This window comes from Talpa occidentalis, unplaced genomic scaffold (assembly GCF_014898055.3).
Source record: "Talpa occidentalis isolate TD23 unplaced genomic scaffold, MPIMG_talOcc4v2.1 talOcc4.12, whole genome shotgun sequence".
NCBI lineage: Eukaryota > Metazoa > Chordata > Mammalia > Eulipotyphla > Talpidae > Talpa > Talpa occidentalis.
In genome coordinates this window covers 60083045-60100959 of record NW_023601212.1, presented here as the reverse complement: position 1 = coordinate 60100959, position 17915 = coordinate 60083045, and the positions used below count along the sequence as shown (strand labels likewise).

At 37.7% G+C, this 17915-nt stretch overlaps 2 protein-coding genes across 6 annotated transcripts in view; one reads left to right on the top strand and one right to left on the bottom strand.

Moving 5' to 3' along the window:
- Positions 1-17915, bottom strand: part of ANKRD45 (ankyrin repeat domain 45) — a 50289-nt gene that overhangs the window by 11389 nt on the left and 20985 nt on the right. For all 4 annotated transcript variants that reach the window (XM_054693464.1, XM_037506463.2, XM_037506461.2 and 1 more), the window contains one exon: positions 16340-16507. In XM_054693464.1, coding sequence (XP_054549439.1) covers positions 16340-16507 — 168 coding nt within the window. The remainder of the gene's footprint in view (positions 1-16339; positions 16508-17915) is intronic.
- Positions 8051-12614, top strand: TEX50 (testis expressed 50). Of its 2 annotated transcripts, none has more exons than XM_054693465.1 (2): positions 8051-8306; positions 12111-12614. In XM_054693465.1, exons 1-2 carry the CDS (start codon positions 8169-8171, stop codon positions 12336-12338), a joined length of 366 nt encoding a protein of 121 aa, XP_054549440.1. In that variant the 5' UTR covers positions 8051-8168; the 3' UTR covers positions 12339-12614. The 2 variants fall into 2 exon arrangements, with proteins under 2 accessions (XP_054549440.1, XP_037362361.1); XM_037506464.1 differs by having other exon boundaries at positions 8051-8492.

The window sequence follows — 17915 nt, the reverse complement described above, 5'->3', positions numbered from 1 at the left end:
GATTCATGGTCAACTAATCTTTGACAAAGGAGCAAAGAATATGCATTGGAGCAAAGAAAGTTTGTTCAATAAATGGTGCTGGGAAAACTGGGTCGCTACATGCAAAAGAATGAAGCTTGACCACTACCACACCATACACAAAAATCAACTCAAAATGGATTAAAGAACTAGACATAAGACCTGAAACCATAAAATACATAGAAGGAAATATAGGCAAAACACTACGGGATTTGCACATCAAAGACATCTTTACAGACACATCACCCAAAGCAGTGATAGTGAAGGCAAAGATAAACAGCTGGGACTACATCAAATTAAAGAGCTTCTGCACAGCAAAAGAGACAATAACAAAAACAAAGAGAAACCCCACCAACTGGGAGAACATTTTTGCACACAACACTAATGATAAAGGACTGATCACAAAAATCTGCAAAGAGCTGATGAGACTCAGCAACAACAAAGAAAATAATCCAGTCAAAAAATGGGCAGAAGAGCTAAAAAGAAACTTCTCTGAAGAGGAAATGCAAATGGCCAACAGACATATGAAAAAATGTTCAACATCACTTGCAATCAGGGAAATGCAAATCAAAACTACTATGAGATACCATCTCACACCAGTGAGAATGGCACATATTAAAAAAACTAGCAACAACAAATGTTGGCGAGGGTGTGGAGAAAAGGAACTCTTCTGCACTGTTGGTGGGAGTGCAAACTGGTCCAACCACTATGGAGAGCTGTGTGGAGATTTCTGGACCTACTAAACATAGAGCTTCCATATGATCCAGCAATTCCACTCCTAGGTATTTACCCAAAGTACACAGAAACATCAATTCCAAAGAGCACCTGCACCCCTATGTTTATAGCAGCACTATTTACAACAGCTAAGCTTTGGAAACAACCCAAATGCCCAAAAATAGATGACTGGATCAAGAAGATGTGGTACATATATACCATGGAATATTACTCAGCATTCAAAAAAGATAAACACATGCAATTTGCAGCAACATGGATGGCGCTGGAAGGGATCATGCTCAGCGAAATAAGCCAAAAAGAAAAAGAAAAATACCGGATGGTCTCACTCATAGCAGGAATCTAGAAAACTTAAACAAGGGACCAGGAAAATGAATATAAGAAAGTGAAAATCAAAATCAACAAAAAACTATGAACCAGAGACACTTTTTGGGGGGTGGGGGGCGGGAGGGGAAGGATTGGGGTCAGAATGGGGCGTTTGCAATTGTATGGGGGAATATAAAAATAAATTTTATTATTTAAAAAAAATAATAAAATAAAAATAAAAAGGAATTCAAATATATCTTTCCTCTTTAAAAAAAAATACACTAAAGTAATTCCATTCACTATAGCACCCATAGTAATGTTACCACAAAATCTGCAAGACCTATTTAAATAAAATTACAAAACTCTGAAATAAATAAAAGACTTAAATAAATGGAGGGGCTTACCATATTCCTAGATGTAAAAACTGAGCATTGTAAATTGTAGAATAGTTCCAAGTTAAAAGTTGATGCATTGTTTCCTCTGGCCACTATAACAAACTGTCATAACTTTGGTGACTTAAGAAAACACAATTACACCCTCCTTAAGTTCTAGAGGCCAGAAGTCTGAAATCAGCTTCCCTGAGCTAAAGTCAGGGTGTTGGCCGTGTTCTAAGGGAAAGAGCCATTTCTTTTCCTTCCAACTGTATTCTCTGGCTGGTGGCTTCTTCCTCCATCTTCAAAGTGCATCACTCCAAGCTCAACTTCCATCCTCAAATCACCTTCTCATCTTCAGTGTCAAATCTCCTTTTGCTTCGTACTTTCAATAACACATGTTACGTTCAGGTCCTACCTAGATAATACAATATAACCTCCCCATCTCTATGTCCTTAAGGATCTGAAAAGTACCTCTGCCCGATAATGTTCACAGGGTCCAGGGGTTTGGACTTAGATATCTTTGGCAGCCACAGTCTACCCTCTGGCCTCCCAAAATCCCACATGCAAAATATATTTGCACCATCTTAATATCCAAAGTTTCAACCCATTGCCACTCATGTGCAAGTGATCATCTAAAATATCATCAGTTCAAACGCCTCAAATTTTGTCATTTAAATAATCTAAACAAGGTATGGGTGAGTCTTTAGTATGACCCACCCATCGTGCAGTAAAATTCCTCTCCTTCTGTAGACCAGGAGCCAAGTTCTCTACTGTCAAAATAGTCATGGGACAAACACAGTATAAGTTGTAGACAATGTCCTTCAAAAAGGGAGAAAAATGGAAGGAAAAAAGGTGTCACCAGTCCAAAGTAATTTTGAAATCCCACGAGGCAAATTCTCTTAGGTGTCATGACCTGGGAATAATCCCCTGCAGGGCAAGGCTATAGCCCTCAGGATGCAGCTTCAGCCTAAGTCATCCTTCATTTTTCATGAACTGTTGGTGTCTGGCAGCCATTTTTTCCATGTTGTCCTCTCTCTGGCCCTTTATCAAAACTAGCAATGTTTCTACTAATGTAACATTTTCAAAAATCTTGTAAGTCTCTCTTCATGTGACAAAGATTCATTCCATTAGACAAGAAGGTCCTCCACTTTTTTGGATATCTCATTTCTACTCCTGACTTGTGCTGAGATGGCAGAAGGGATCCTTGAGTAACATGATTAATCTCTTCAGTACTAGCAAAAACACTGTCCTAGTACATCCTGAATTTCTCTCCAGAGCACAATTGCCTGACAGTGACTCTCCTAATGCTAGCACTTTTATGACCTGAATAGGCTGAGAATTTCCCAGATCATCAACTCCTTACTTTTCCATAATAGTTTCCTCAATTCGTCTCTCTTCTCTCACACCTTACTGTAAGCAACAAGAAGAAAACAGGTCATGCCTTCAGCATATTGCTTGGAAATCTCTCCAATTAAAAGTTCATCATCTACAAGCTCTCCTTTCCATAGAAGGGAATACAAATTCAACTAAGCTTTCTGCCACCATGTAACAAGATCACCTTTGCTCCACTTTTGAATAATGTCCCTCATTTCCTCTGAGCCCTCACCAGAAGTACCTTTATGGTTCTGATTTCTGCCAACATTCTGTTTATGATGATTTAAGTGCACTTTAACACCATGTAGTCTTTTGCTACCATGCTCCTCATTTCCTTCTAACCCCTCACCAGCACTATCTTTAATGTTGGCACTTCTATCAATAGTCCTCAAGGCAATCTAGGCTTTACCTATCATGCACCTCAAAATTCTCCCATTTATACATTATCCAATCCCAAAGCCACTTACACATTTTTAGGTAATTGTTACAGTCACGCTTTGCTTTCAGATTTCAAAATTTGTGCTAGTTTCCTACAACTGCTATAACAAATTACGATAAACTTCATGACTTAAAACACCACTAATGTATTCTTTTGCAGTTATAGTCCAAAGATGGTTTCACTGAACTAAACTCAGGCATTGGCAGGGTTGATTCCTTTTGGAGTCTCTAAAGGAAAACCAGTTCCTTGACTGTCTATATTCCTCAGCTTATAGCCTTCCCAGCACCTTCAAAGTGCATCAACCCAATCCTCTGCTTCCAGTATCAATACACCTTCTTTTCTTCTGCATCAAATATCCCTCTGCTTGGGCCTCCCTGGTGGCACAGCGGTTGAGCGCTGGGTTGCGAAGCTGCCCGCAGCCTCTACAGCGCCAGTTCAATCCCCGGCTGCTCCCCAGCCACTGGAGGAGGGTCCCGCATGGCGCGCAGACCTCTCCTGCCGCCCTCTGCTCCCCTCAGCAGTGTACTTCAGTCCTTCTGCCTGTTCTGCTCCCCGCTCTGGCTCTGGTGAATTCTCTCACCCTCCCGCGCTTCTGACTGTACCCAGTGCTTGTATAAATAAATAAATAAAAACAAATCTTTAAAAAAAAAATCCCTCTGCTTATCTCTTATAAGGACATGTGATTTATTTAGGGTCCACATCAATAATCACAAAATTTCAAGATCCTAAATTTAATCATATCTGTGATATTCCTTTGCCCTATAACATTAGCAGGTCCCACTGTATCCTTCTATGGTAGAAGGGGCTTGGGAGCCTTATGGGTCTTCATTTATAAAAACACTAATCCCATTCATGAGGGTTCAAACTTCATGTACCTCAAAAAAATCTATTAAGCAGTTGGATTTCAACATATGAATTTGGAAGGTCACAAATATTCAGATCACAGCAATGTCTTAATCCTTCTAAGTTTCTCCATCTATAAAATGAAAGTAGCATAGAGTTCTGGTAGTGTTTTTTCAAGGATTAAGTAAAATGTAATATAATGTGTACAAATATCTTAGCATATTTAGCAAAGGTACTGTGTGCCTGGCACACAGAAGAACACTCAATGAGTTTATTATTGTATCATGACTCCCTGTTGACCATGGAATAAAATACAGGGTCTTCAAGATCCATCTAAATATAAACTAATGGGGGCCTCCCCAGTGGCGCAGCATGTTGAGCACCGTGCTATGAAGCTGACGGCAGCCTCGGCAGTGCGGGTACGATTCCGGCCGGTGAGAATCCCACATGGTGCCGCAGACCTCTCCTGTCGCGCCAGCTGTTCCCCTCAACAGTGCATTTATGTTGTCTGCCTGTTCTTCTCCCCACTCTGTTTCTGGTGAATCCTCTAACCCTCCCGTGCCTCTGGCCTGTACCCCAGCTCTCGTATAAAAATAAATCAATCTTAAAAAAAAAAAAACAAAAAAACAAACTAACATTCCAGTTTTATCCCTTCCAATATTCAACCACTCTATCCATTATGTACTTCCTGTTCCCCCCACCCTCAGATGTCAACCAGTTCCACAGTTCTATGCTCAAGCATCACCTTATCAGATAGGCCTTTCTTAACTGCCTTCTATAAGTAGCACACTTGCTACCAACTTAATAACTACCTACCACTCTATTTTTCTCCATGGCATAATATAGCTACATAGATTTAGATAGATATTATTTTTTGTATCTCCCTACTAGAAAATGAACTCCATAAGCATAAATATTCTGTTTTGTACCTCATTTTGTATGTATGTTCAGCTCTTAGTACAATATTTAGTACATAAGAGGTGTTCAATAAATATTTGTTGCATGAATATTTACACAGAATTTCCTACAGTTTCTTCAACCTCAGGTGCCCTCTTCATTGACACTCGCCAAAAGCCTGATCACTCATCAGAGCTTACTCAAATATTCTTCCATGAAACTCCTAGTTTCCCTAGGTAGAATTGATTGCTCTATCAACTGTTACATAAGTATAATTTGATTTAGCTTTTATTTTAGTGTACCTTTCAATTTTTATTCTTATTTTTTGCTTCTACCTTTAGATCATCAGCTCCTCAGAGGCAGGATCTATGTCTCATCTCTCCATCATATACCATGACTCCTCACCATCTCATCTTTCGTCACGCACCATGCCAAGTTCCCCATCCTCACCTACTACCTACCATACCACATTGGCACCAAAGCCACAGAAGTAAGAAGAGGAAGGCACTCAATTTGTGTTTGACATTTGAAGGGAAGGATGTTTCAGAGTGCAAGTGAAGGGGGGGGCGGGGAAGCAGGGGCTAGGTTATATGAAATAGTATAACTGGAGTTACTTTTTTTTTTTTTGTTATTCTCTATGTAGACTGTAATATTTATTTTGGTTTGTCTTTGCACAACTTTACTGTTACTTGCACAGACAATACTGTGTAGAGTCTAATAGTAGCTGGCTTTTATTTTTTTTTTTAAATAATAAATTTTATTTTTATATTCCCCATACAATTTCAACCCCCCCATTTTGACCCCAATCCCTCCCCTCCCTCCACCCACCCCTCCAAAAGTGTCTCTGGTTCATAGATTTTTGTTGATTTTGATTTTCACTTTCTTATAGTTATTCATTTTCCTGGTCCCTTATTTAAGTTTTCTAGATTCCTGCTATGAGTGAGACCATCCGGTATTTTTCTTTTTCTTTCTGGCTTATTTCGCTGAGCATGATCCCTTCCAGTGCCATCCATGTTGCTGCAAATTGCATGTGTTTATCTTTTTTGAATGCTGAGTAATATTCCATGGTATATATGTACCACATCTTCTTGATCCAGTCATCTGTTTTTGGGCATTTGGGCTGTTTCCAAAGCTTAGCTATTGTAAATAGTGCTGCTATAAACATAGGGGTGCAGGTGCTCTTTGGAATTGATGTTTCTGTGTCCTTTGGGTAAATACCTAGGAGTGGAATTGCTGGATCATATGGAAGCTCTATGTTTAGTAGGTCCAGAAATCTCCACACAGCTCTCCATAGTGGTTGGACCAGTTTGCACTCCCACCAACAGTGCAGAAGAGTTCCTTTTTCTCCACACCCTCGCCAGCATTTGTTGTTGCTAGTTTTTTTAATATGTGCCATTCTCACTGGTGTAAGATGGTTTCTCATGGTAGTTTTGATTTGCATTTCCCTGATTACAAGTGATGTTGAACATTTTTTCATATGTCTGTTGGCCATTTGCATTTCCTCTTCAGAGAAGTATCTTTTTAGCTCTTCTGCCCATTTTTTGACTGGATTATTTTCTTTGCTGTTGTTGAGTCTCATCAGCTCTTTGCAGATTTTTGTGATCAATCCTTTATCATTAGTGTTGTGTGCAAAAATGTTCTCCCAGTTGGTGGGGTTTCTCTTTGTTTTTGTTATTGTCTCTTTTGCTGTGCAGAAGCTCTTTAATTTGATGTAGTCCCAGCTGTTTATCTTTGCCTTCACTATCACTGCTTTGGGTGATGTGTCTGTAAAGATGTCTTTGATGTGCAAATCACGTAGTGTTTCGCCTATATTTCCTTCTATGTATTTTATGGTTTCAGGTTTTATGTCTAGTTCTTTAATCCATTTTGAGTTGGTTTTTGTGTATGGTGTGAGGTAGTAGTCAAGCTTCATTCTTTTGCATGTAGCGACCCAGTTTTCCCAGCACCATTTATTGAACAGACTTTCTTTGCTCCAATGCATATTCTTTGCTCCTTTGTCAAAGATTAGTTGACCATAAATCTGTGGGTTTATTTCTGGATTTTCTATTCGATTCCATTGGTCTGTATGTCTGTTCTTGTTCCAATACCATGCAGTTTTGATGATTATGGCTTTGTAGTATAGCCTGAAATCTGGGAGTGTGATGCCTCCATTCCCTTCTTTTTTTTTCAGGAGAGCTTTGGCTATTCGGGGTTTTTGGTGATTCCATATGAATTTCATCAATAATTGCTCTATTTCTTTGAAGAATGCCATTGAGATTTTGATTGGAATAGCATTGAATCGGTATATTGCTTTTGGTAGGATGGCCATTTTAATAATGTTTATTCTTCCAATCCATGAGCAGGGGATGTCTTTCCATTTCTTTGTGTCTTCTTCTATTTCTTTTAACAGTGTTTTATAGTTTTCTTTGTATAGGTCCTTTACCTCTTTTGTTAGATTTATTCCCAAGTATTTGATTTTTTTTGTTTCAATAATAAAGGGGATGGTTTTTTTCATTTCTTCTTCTTCAGATTTATTGTTAGTGTATAGGAAGGCTTCTGACTTTTGCATGTTGATTTTGTATCCTGCCACTTTGCTGTACTGATTGATGAGTTGAATTAGTTTTTCTGTGGAGTTTTTGGGGTTCTCTATGTATATTATCATATCATCTGCAAATAGTGATAGTTTGACTTCTTCTTTTCCTATTTGGATTCCTTGTATGTCTTTCTCTTGTCTTATTGCTCTGGCTAGGACTTCCAGTATTATATTGAAAAGCTGGAGTTACTTTTTAAATAAATATAAAACTTCCATACTTCAGAAGGGTTGGAAGGGATATAAGTAAATTGTTTCCTATTTAAATCCTATTAATATGATTAAAATTTGAATTTATTAGCTAGCAAAATATGAGTAAATCTTTATCTTTCAGAAACTGAAGAAGTACAAATAATTCAGACAAGGAAGGAAGAGAATTCCTAAGAAATCCAAGGTGATTGGCAAGGTGACAACTTTCTACTGTAGTTCTTTATGATGTCACCGAATTTATCCCTGAATCACTATGACTGATGATATCACAGTGACCATCAGTATGTGTTTTACCGGCTATATCTTGATCACTAGTTAGAGTACGTTAAATACTTCAGGGCACTTCTACCCTGTCTCTAACAAATTTTTTGGTTATAGATTTTTTTTTTCTAATGGAGAAAGAAAGATGTCCATTCAAGGAATATCCCTGATTTTTTCTCTATTGTTTATGTGCTTCTTCAGGGAGAGCTTCTGCATCTGTGATGGAACTATCTGGACAAAGGTTGGATGGGAGATTTTTCCAGAAGAAATGCATTATCTCAAAGTTAAGCCTTCTCCATCTCACTGTCTACCTTACCCTCTGGACAAACTATGCTGCAATTTTGCTAATATGGATATATTTCACAGTTGTTTAAATATCATTTATATTTTAGTACAAGCTCTCTTTTTAATCCTGTCTGTTTTATCTGCACATTACCTGTGGATGAAATGGAAGAAACACCAAAAAAAGGTGAATTGGTGATACAAATAGTAATAGCTAAAGGGTTTTAAACACAATATTATCAGGTTTTTTGAGGGAAAGTACTGTCTTAATCCTCTTTGTACCTTTTCTCCCCACCCTCACCACTCTCCCCACTATTCCCTCACCTACCATGCTATCTTACACATAGGAGGTGCTCAACAAATATGTATTGAATTATAAGGGCCTTACAAATAATACAGTCCAATCCCTCTATGCTAGTCCACAGAACACACTGAGAAAGTAGTAAGCTATGTGTAGAATATATAGGAAATGACGTCGACTGTCTGGGCTGTTAGGTAAGTCACTTGATCTTGCTCAGCCACTTCATAAAATGAAGGATCTGGAGTAAGAGATCTCTTAGATCCCTTCAAGCTCTATCTAGGAAAGTTAAGTATACAGAATTTGGCATGTATTATTTTTTAATGGATTTTAAATTAATTTCCTAGGATAACTTTCTAGAAAATTGCAGTATTGAACTAATTGCCCACCTTGCCAATAGATGACGCCATATTTTGGAGGCAATCTTAAAAGCTCATTAACAAGAACAATCTCATTGACCTTCACAACTGGGTATTTATAAAAGGACTATGATTTTATTGCATTATACACTGAAGAAAATTATACATAAAGGAAAATGTTTTGCTAATTTTCAAAGAATTTTTCCTAGCAGAATGTGCTGACCATAAAAATCACTTAAATATTTCTTGACAATATTGATCACTAAAATCTTATATGGGCGCATATACAAAAGAGCATTTGTTTTTTTTTTTTCTTTTGTAGAAGAACTGGCGGGCTTCCCTGGTGGTGCAAGGGGTTAAGATGCAGCACTAGGAAGCTATCGCAGCCACTGGAGCAGGAGTTCAATCCCAGGCCAGGGACCTGGTACAGCATGGTACAGCAGACCTCTCCTGTCTCGCCCGCTGCTCCCTTCAGCAGTGTATTTCAGTCAATCTGCCTGTTCTGTTTCCCACGGTGTGTCTGGTGAATCCTCTCACCCCCACACACCTCAGGCCTGTATCCAAGTTTTTATATGTATAAATAAATCTTTTTTTTTTTTTAAATATTAAATTTTATTATTATATTCCCCATACAATTGCAAACGCCCATTCTGACCCCAATCCTTCCCCTCCCGCCCCCCACCCCCCAAAAAGTGTCTCTGGTTCATAGTTTTTTGTTGATTTTGATTTTCACTTTCTTATATTCATTTTCCTGGTCCCTTATTTAAGTTTTCTAGATTCCTGCTATGAGTGAGACCATCCGGTATTTTTCTTTTTCTTTTTGGCTTATTTCGCTGAGCATGATCCCTTCCAGCGCCATCCATGTTGCTGCAAATTGCATGTGTTTATCTTTTTTGAATGCTGAGTAATATTCCATGGTATATATGTACCACATCTTCTTGATCCAGTCATCTATTTTTGGGCATTTGGGTTGTTTCCAAAGCTTAGCTATTGTAAACAGTGCTGCTATAAACATAGGAGTGCAGGTGCTCTTTGGAATTGATGTTTCTGTGTCCTTTGGGTAAATACCTAGGAGTGGAATTGCTGGATCATATGGAAGCTCTATGTTTAGTAGGTCCAGAAATCTCCACACAGCTCTCCATAGTGGTTGGACCAGTTTGCACTCCCACCAACAGTGCAGAAGAGTTCCTTTTTCTCCACACCCTCGCCAACATTTGTTGTTGCTAGTTTTTTTAATATGTGCCATTCTCACTGGTGTGAGATGGTATCTCATGGTAGTTTTGATTTGCATTTCCCTGATTACAAGTGATGTTGAACATTTTTTCATATGCCTGTTGGCCATTTGCATTTCCTCTTCAGAGAAGTTTCTTTTTAGCTCTTCTGCCCATTTTTTGACTGGATTATTTTCTTTGTTGTTGCTAAGTCTCATCAGCTCTTTGCAGATTTTTGTGATCAGTCCTTTATCATTAGTGTTGGGTGCAAAAATGTTCTCCCAGTTGGTGGGGTTTCTCTTTGTTTTTGTTATTGTCTCTTTTGCTGTGCAGAAGCTCTTTAATTTGATGTAGTCCCAGCTGTTTATCTTTGTCTTCACTATCACTGCTTTGGGTGATGTGTCTGTAAAGATGTCTTTGATGTGCAAATCCCGTAGTGTTTCGCCTATATTTCCTTCTATGTATTTTATGGTTTCAGGTCTTATGTCTAGTTCTTTAATCCATTTTGAGTTGATTTTTGTGTATGGTGTGAGGTAGTGGTCAAGCTTCATTCTTTTGCATGTAGCGACCCAGTTTTCCCAGCACCATTTATTGAACAAACTTTCTTTGCTCCAATGCATAGTCTTTGCTCCTTTGTCAAAGATTAGTTGACCATGAATCTGTGGGTTTATTTCTGGATTTTCTATTCGATTCCATTGGTCTGTATGTCTGTTCTTGTTCCAATACCATGCAGTTTTGATGATTATGGCTTTGTAGTATAGTTTGAAGTCTGGGAGTGTGATGCCTCCATTTCCTTCTTTTTTTTTCAGGAGAGCTTTGGCTATTCGGGGTTTTTGGTGATTCCATATGAATTTCATCAATAATTGTTCTATTTCTTTGAAGAATGCCATTGAGATTTTGATTGGAATAGCATTGAATCTGTATATTGCTTTTGGTAGGATGGCCATTTTAATAATGTTTATTCTTCCAATCCATGAGCAGGGGATGTCTTTCCATTTCTTTGTGTCTTCTTCTATTTCTTTTAACAGTGTTTTATAGTTTTCTTTGTATAGGTCCTTTACCTCTTTTGTTAGATTTATTCCCAAATATTTGATTTTTTTGTTTCGATAATAAAAGGGGTGTTTTTTTTGATTTCTTCTTCTTCAGATTTATTGTTTGTGTATAGGAAGGCTACTGACTTTTGCGTGTTGATTTTGTATCCTGCCACTTTACTGAATTGATTGATGAGTTGAATTAGTTTTTCTGTGGAGATTTTGGGGTTCTCTATGTATATTATCATATCATCTGCAAATAGTGATAGTTTGACTTCTTCTTTTCCTATTTGGATTCCTTGGATGTCTTTCTCTTGTCTTATTGCTCTGGCTAGGACTTCCAGTATTATATTGAAAAGCAGTGGTGAAAAAAAAAAAAAGAACTAGGATGTGGGCCAGAGGTGGGGGGCGGGGGAGGTGAGAGGGTTCATCAGAAACAGAGTGGGGAGCAGAACAGGCAGATCTACTTAAATACACTGCTGAGGGGAGCAGCGGGCAAAACAGGAGAGGTCTGCTGTGCCAAGTGGGTTAGGTCCCTGGCCGGGGATTGAACTCAGATCATAGTGGTGATAGCTTAGAGACTTAAACCCTAGGCTGGCCACCAGGGCGGCTGGAAAGAGCATTGCTTCTATACCATTATCTTTCTTCTTTAGTAAACTTTGGTAGAGTAAGTAATGTGTAGTGTTTGAAATTTAAGTATAAATTTGTGTGTCAGTTAATGACAGGGGTATGGTCTAAGAAATGCATTTTTAGATGATTTAATGGTTATGTGAACAACTAATACACACCTAGACTAAAAATAAGGACCACTATGTGGCACTTGATATATATATATCAGGAAACAAATTTCATTTGAGCTATGGCAAGAAAAAAAACCTGTAACCCCATTTGTTTTCCTCCTTTTAGCTTAAAAAACAAGCCGCCGTAGAGGTATCTGGTAATGCTCCAGAAAGCCAGCCTGCTTATGATATTGACCAAATACTCTGTAAATTGGTGGCCACAACATCAATGATGACCAAGTACCTGAACCAAATGTCCCAGAATCCTCCAGCTAAGAAAGCCAAGCATCACAAATTAAGAGGACGAAGAGTTAAGGAAGAGGAGGAGCCAGAAGATAACAGACCTCACATGTAAACATAGCTCAGTCCAACATGGACTGAGAAATCTATCGGACAAAAGAAATCTACTGAGAGAACTGAAGTAAGGATAAAAATGGTCCTTTGGAGGCCTTTGTAATTTTTTGCCGCGTTCTTTATTGAAACTTTCCAAAGAATTCTGGGTTGAAAAATTATTTCCATTCAGCTAGAAAGGCATCCATACTTATTAAATACTGGGGAAAGGTTATATACTATCACTGCTTCATGTTTAAGTATTTTTAAAGTGTTAGATTAACCAATTTGTAGAACAGAATTATGACTTAATGTGTCAATAAATCTGTGATTTAAATAATATTTTTCTCTTTTTCTTATTTTCCTATGCAAATTATATAGCTATAAGGAGACTTTAGTTTCCCATCTCAGATTGCTAAAATAATATGGAAACATTAAGAAATAAATTATTTATTATTTTACAATTTGGTGTATGATTTAGGGGAATAAGTTCATACCTCCTCAGCTACCAAAGCATTCAGTCATTTACCCTAGATCACTGGGCCCCCTTCCATTTTGTTCCCCCCCCCACACATCATCTCTTCACCCTCCACTAGACTGCAGTCGTATTTCTAGAGTTTGATTTGGTTTAGTTTTGTCAGTTCCTTTGTTTTGTTTTCTATATTCTACATATGAATGAAATCATTTGTATTTGTCTTTCTCCTGACTTATTTCACTTAGCATAATCCCCTTCAGTTTCATCTACGTTATCCCAAATTTCAAGAGTTATCTATTTTATACCTGAATAGTATTCTGTCATGTATATACACTGCATCTGAATCCATTCCTTTGTAGCTGGGCAGTTAAATTAATTTTTTAAGTACAAATGTTTCCATTTTAATATAATAAAGAAGCATCAATATTTTTGAAATTTCAAACTTCTGTTGATAAGACATTTCAATTTTGTAAACTGAGTCAATTTTTGTTTATCAACCATCTCTTTTTTTTTTTTAAGTATGGTTACTATATTTTCCTAACAAAAACTGGGAGGCTAGTTATAAACTGGGACTATTAAAAATAAGTTGAAAAATTAAAAAAAAAAAAAAGGCCAGATCTATAATAAAACCTCCCATCAGTATAAAAGAGGGAAAAACACTTAAAAAGCAGTCCTTACAACAGCAAAGGTAAAGAAGGTGCCTACCTTACATTACTGTGGATTATTAAAAATTTATGATTCCATTTCCCGGGGTCGTCTCCTTCCTTCACACCTCCTTAGCACAGCCCTACTCCCACATTTCCATAAATGTTTGTTCTAGTCCTCATAGTTCTGAACTGTCGATCACACACATGCACACACACTTCTTTTAATTGAGAACTCTTGAAAACTTTTTTAAAATTCTCCAAGCCTCTGTAACCCCCCAAAATTAATATCTCATGGTAGAATTTTCAGCAGCATGCAAGCACCTCTTTGGGGTAGGGAGACCTCCATGTATAAATCTCTCCAAGAGATTCAATCACTAGGAAGAGTGGATGTGATGTATAGCCTTAGTAAATCTGAATTAAACAAAGGTCACTGTAGGGTAAGGTAAAGGGTATCAGGCTTTTCTGCCCTCCCGCCATTAGGATGGATGACGGAACCCTGCAGTCCTAAGTGCATGCCTAATGGCGGGCACCTGGAGTAGGGTGTGGGCATGCATAGGTGGGTACACCTGAGCTAAGAGACTGATTTATAAGGGTGGTGCAGCAGAGTGCGGTGTGGAGGGTGGAGGAGTGGAGTATACAGAGGAGAATGGCGACTACAAACAACAGCGAAGAGCATGTGGCTGCTAGAACCGTTCACAAACCTGCCCGGAATGGGTTGGTTACTTTACAATCACATTCAATGTTGAGCAGTTTGTTTTTCTGACATTCCACATACAACATCAACAAGAAGCTCCAATCCTTATAATTACATCATTGATCTGGAAACAAAATACTTATCTGCTTTTTAGAGTCTTATCTTCATCATTAGAAAATGCTGGGTGTAATTCCTCTAGGAATGTAAGGGCCTAAACAGATGGGTTTTACAGAGAAGGAAACCAATGAAACTCACCACCTATGATCCCTAAACTGTTTCTTTCAGAAAAGTTACAGCAAAATTTGTCCCTGGATGTGGTTTTTAAGTAGCATGGGTCACCCTTTAAAGTAGATTTTAAATTCATGTCTTTAAGTTCAATTCTTTGCTGTTTTCCTTTTGCTTATAATCAGAAAATTGAAGGTATTGAAAGAAACACTGCCTCCAGAAAACATTTAGTACAAATGGACAATTACCTATAATCTACAAAGCATAGATTTTTCTTCCTGAAGTTTTTTTCCTTATTTCTATTAATTCTCCCAGTTCCTTTCTCATTTTACTGATAAGCAAGCTCTTTATTGCTACCACACAAATCTTAAAACATTGCTTTAATCCTCTTCCTCCTCTACATAAAACCTTTCAGTGGCTACAGAACTGAAATGAAAATACTTAGCCTGGCATTTGAAGTCATACTCTGACTGCAATGACAGTAGCAGCATGACTGAAGTGCTGACCACAAGCCAGGTATGAGCTAAATGCTTTACATTATCTCATTTAATTCTCACAACCTCACCACCCCGCCCCCCAAAGTGGGAACTACTACTGGCCCCTCTTCTAGAAAATGAAACTTAAATACAAAAAATTTAAGTAAAACTTTTAAATTTAAGTACCTAATATAAAATATATATCTAGATAGGTCTATATACATATATATATGAAACTTATATAATTTTATAAATCAGTGTTACTTTAATTTAAAAAAAAAGAATTTAAGTACCTTATCCAAAGTCACATGGGTTTCAAGTGGAAATACCAGTATTTACACTCAAGCAACCCACTGCAAGAACCTGTGTACTTACTCTCTCATTATTCCCCTTCTGCTGTAGCCTATTTGTGCAATCTGACTCATTGTTCCAGTCAGATGCTCTCATCCCTGCCCCCCAACATGCCACTTTCACTCCCAGCTCCAGGATTTTTGCCCACACCCTTCCTCCTTCTATTGTGTTTTCAAACCCCACTCATTCTCCAATACCCAGCCCAATTGCAGCTTCTCTGACATTATGTTCTCTGACCTCTTGTTCTGCCACATCAACCCTTAATCATGCATATTCTGACATAATAATTTAAGCCTATATGTGTGTGTAGCTTATCATCCCCCACTTAACCAAGGTCCAGATGGCAGGAACAACCAATTGTCCCCACAAAACAGCTATATTCATAGTGGACATTCAATAAATGCTTGCTAAAAACAAATGCAGATAATATTGTAAAATGAATGCTGTGAACGTCATAAACACTAGTTTTTAAATAATGTCTGTACACATGTGTAGTTACAAGTGTATCTTCCTGAAATCTCTTTTAAGCTATATTCTACAGGGCTATAGAGTTGATGTAAGTACAATATCAGTAAAATTCAACAGTAGCATCAAATTTTTTGCCCTCTGAAGCATAACATATATACAGAAATGTGCAAAAATTATAAATGTAAAGCTCAATGAATTTTCACAATTTTACCTGAGCACACCAGGTAACCAGATTGAAAGAACACCATATCCCAGTAGTACCCCTCATGGTATAAAGTAATTGCTATTCTAACACCATAGATAAAAATGATTTGCCAGGCAAAGTTGAATTATTACAACTGTTTCTACCTTGGAAATCAAACATATTACTCAAATATACTATTTCTTTAAACATTGAAGGAATGGTCCACCTGCCGAGGTCTCTCAGAAGACAGTTTGAACAATATACATACATTCTTATAGAAAATTATTGGCAAAATTGTCAAAAGTTGGTAAATCAGTTTCTGATATTAAGTACTTTCTATTAAGTACAATGTCTTATGCCAGTAACAAAATCACAAGGAAAAAAAAAGGTAGATTTCATAAATTTTCAAAAGCAACATAATAGTGGTTATAAAGACATAGCCTATAACTCTTGAGAGGAAAGTCCATCACATCAATCAGTTTGCTAATATCCTGTGAGTTCCTTACCTGCCCAATCCAGGAATTCAACACATTCAGTCTGAGAATACCGAGCAGCAACATCTCGAGCTCTTTCTTCTCGGAAATTTAAAGCTTCTATATCAACATCCAATTCTACTAGTGCTTTCAAAGTTTCCAAACGACCCCAGGCTGCAGCACAGTGTAAGAGTGTATAACCTAACAAGTAGAATGAAGTTGTCAGGTAAGGCAGACTACATAGTTTTAGGCTATTTTATAATGGCGATCAAGTATTGAACAATTAAATGGGCCACACGCTGTTCTAAAAGCTGTACATATAGTGACCTCATTTAGTTCATAAAAACCCTATGAATCAGAACTACTATAATTCCCATTTTACAGATAAGGAAACTGAGGTCCAGAGAGGTTAAGAAACTTGCCCAAAACAGCCAATAATGAACATAGCCAGTAAATGGCAGGGGCAATGCTGAGTTCTCTTCTTCCCAGAAAAAGGACTGTCTCACTGGCAGTCATCTATTGTGAAACACTCTTAGAACCATACCTTTAAGCAATTTTCATCAAACAAATTACTTTAGCACTATGGTTAATATGCACTTACTAAAATTGCATATAACTTTCATTTTGAAATTCATCACCTGAATTAAATTAAAATTATGGCCTATCAAATTAGAAAGTTATTTCTTACACTTACTGAGAGAACTAGCATGAGGTGTAATTGTAAAGGTGAGAAACATGGGAGGCATCTTTAAAAATTTTTTTTCAGACTGGTTTAAAAGAGATCAAGTAAAAGTTGATTGTTTTAATCTACCCACAAGGATATGCTTCTGACCCACTTAACCAGTCAAAGAGGCATGCAGGTCTACTGTAATAGCTGAGCAAGAAAATGAACTAACAAGTATTAAATGCATAAGTACCAGGCACTTAATGTGCTACTACTTCATTTAATATTTCCAATAACCCTATGAAGTACATATTATTAGGCAGTTAAAGGAGATAGAGGATAGTTAAATTCAGAGACTAAATCTTGCCTAAGGCCACACTGGCAATAAGCAGCCAAAGCAAGGCTCAGGCTCAGGTCTGGTGCCAAATAAAGGGTTTATAAGGAGCAGGAAATGGAACCCGAATGTTTACCTCTGGGAAACCTTGGGAAAACAGTACAATAGTGATTTCTCTACTTTCAGAAACCTCTCTTTGGCTCCCTATTTGCCACATTCCCACAGTCCCGAGCCTATCTTCAACTAAGCTTTGAACTATATTTCTTGTGGATCTCACAACCAGAAGGGATAATAAAAGGTGAATAAGGAATCAAAAGGAATAAGAAGTAAACTATTCCAGGATCAGCCAAAATTGGAATTACCTCCCTCTTTGGCCCAAGCTTTTCCTCTTTTTTTTTCCCCAATTATTTTCCTGGTAATATCACAGAGAGAAATTTCAAAATACAGAGATACAGACTGGCCCAAGAATTTTATTGTGCCCTTTATGGCTTACAAAGTGGGGTGGGGGCAGGGGGTTGCTGAGAAATGCCCAGATAGCACCCTCATTATTCCTGCCTTCTGCCTGAAGATGGAAGTCTTTAATCAGTCAAATTGTCCAGAGCCCCTGATTT

What these genes read in the sequence shown, in the direction of transcription:
- TEX50 (XM_037506464.1), top strand. Translation starts at nt 8,169, where the DNA reads ATGTCCATTCAAGGAATATCCCTGATTTTTTCTCTATTGTTTATGTGC. An exon ending in GGAAGAAACACCAAAAAAAG is followed by an intron (nt 8,493 to 12,110) that starts GTGAATTGGTGA and finishes TCCTCCTTTTAG; the next exon opens with CTTAAAAAACAAGCCGCCGT.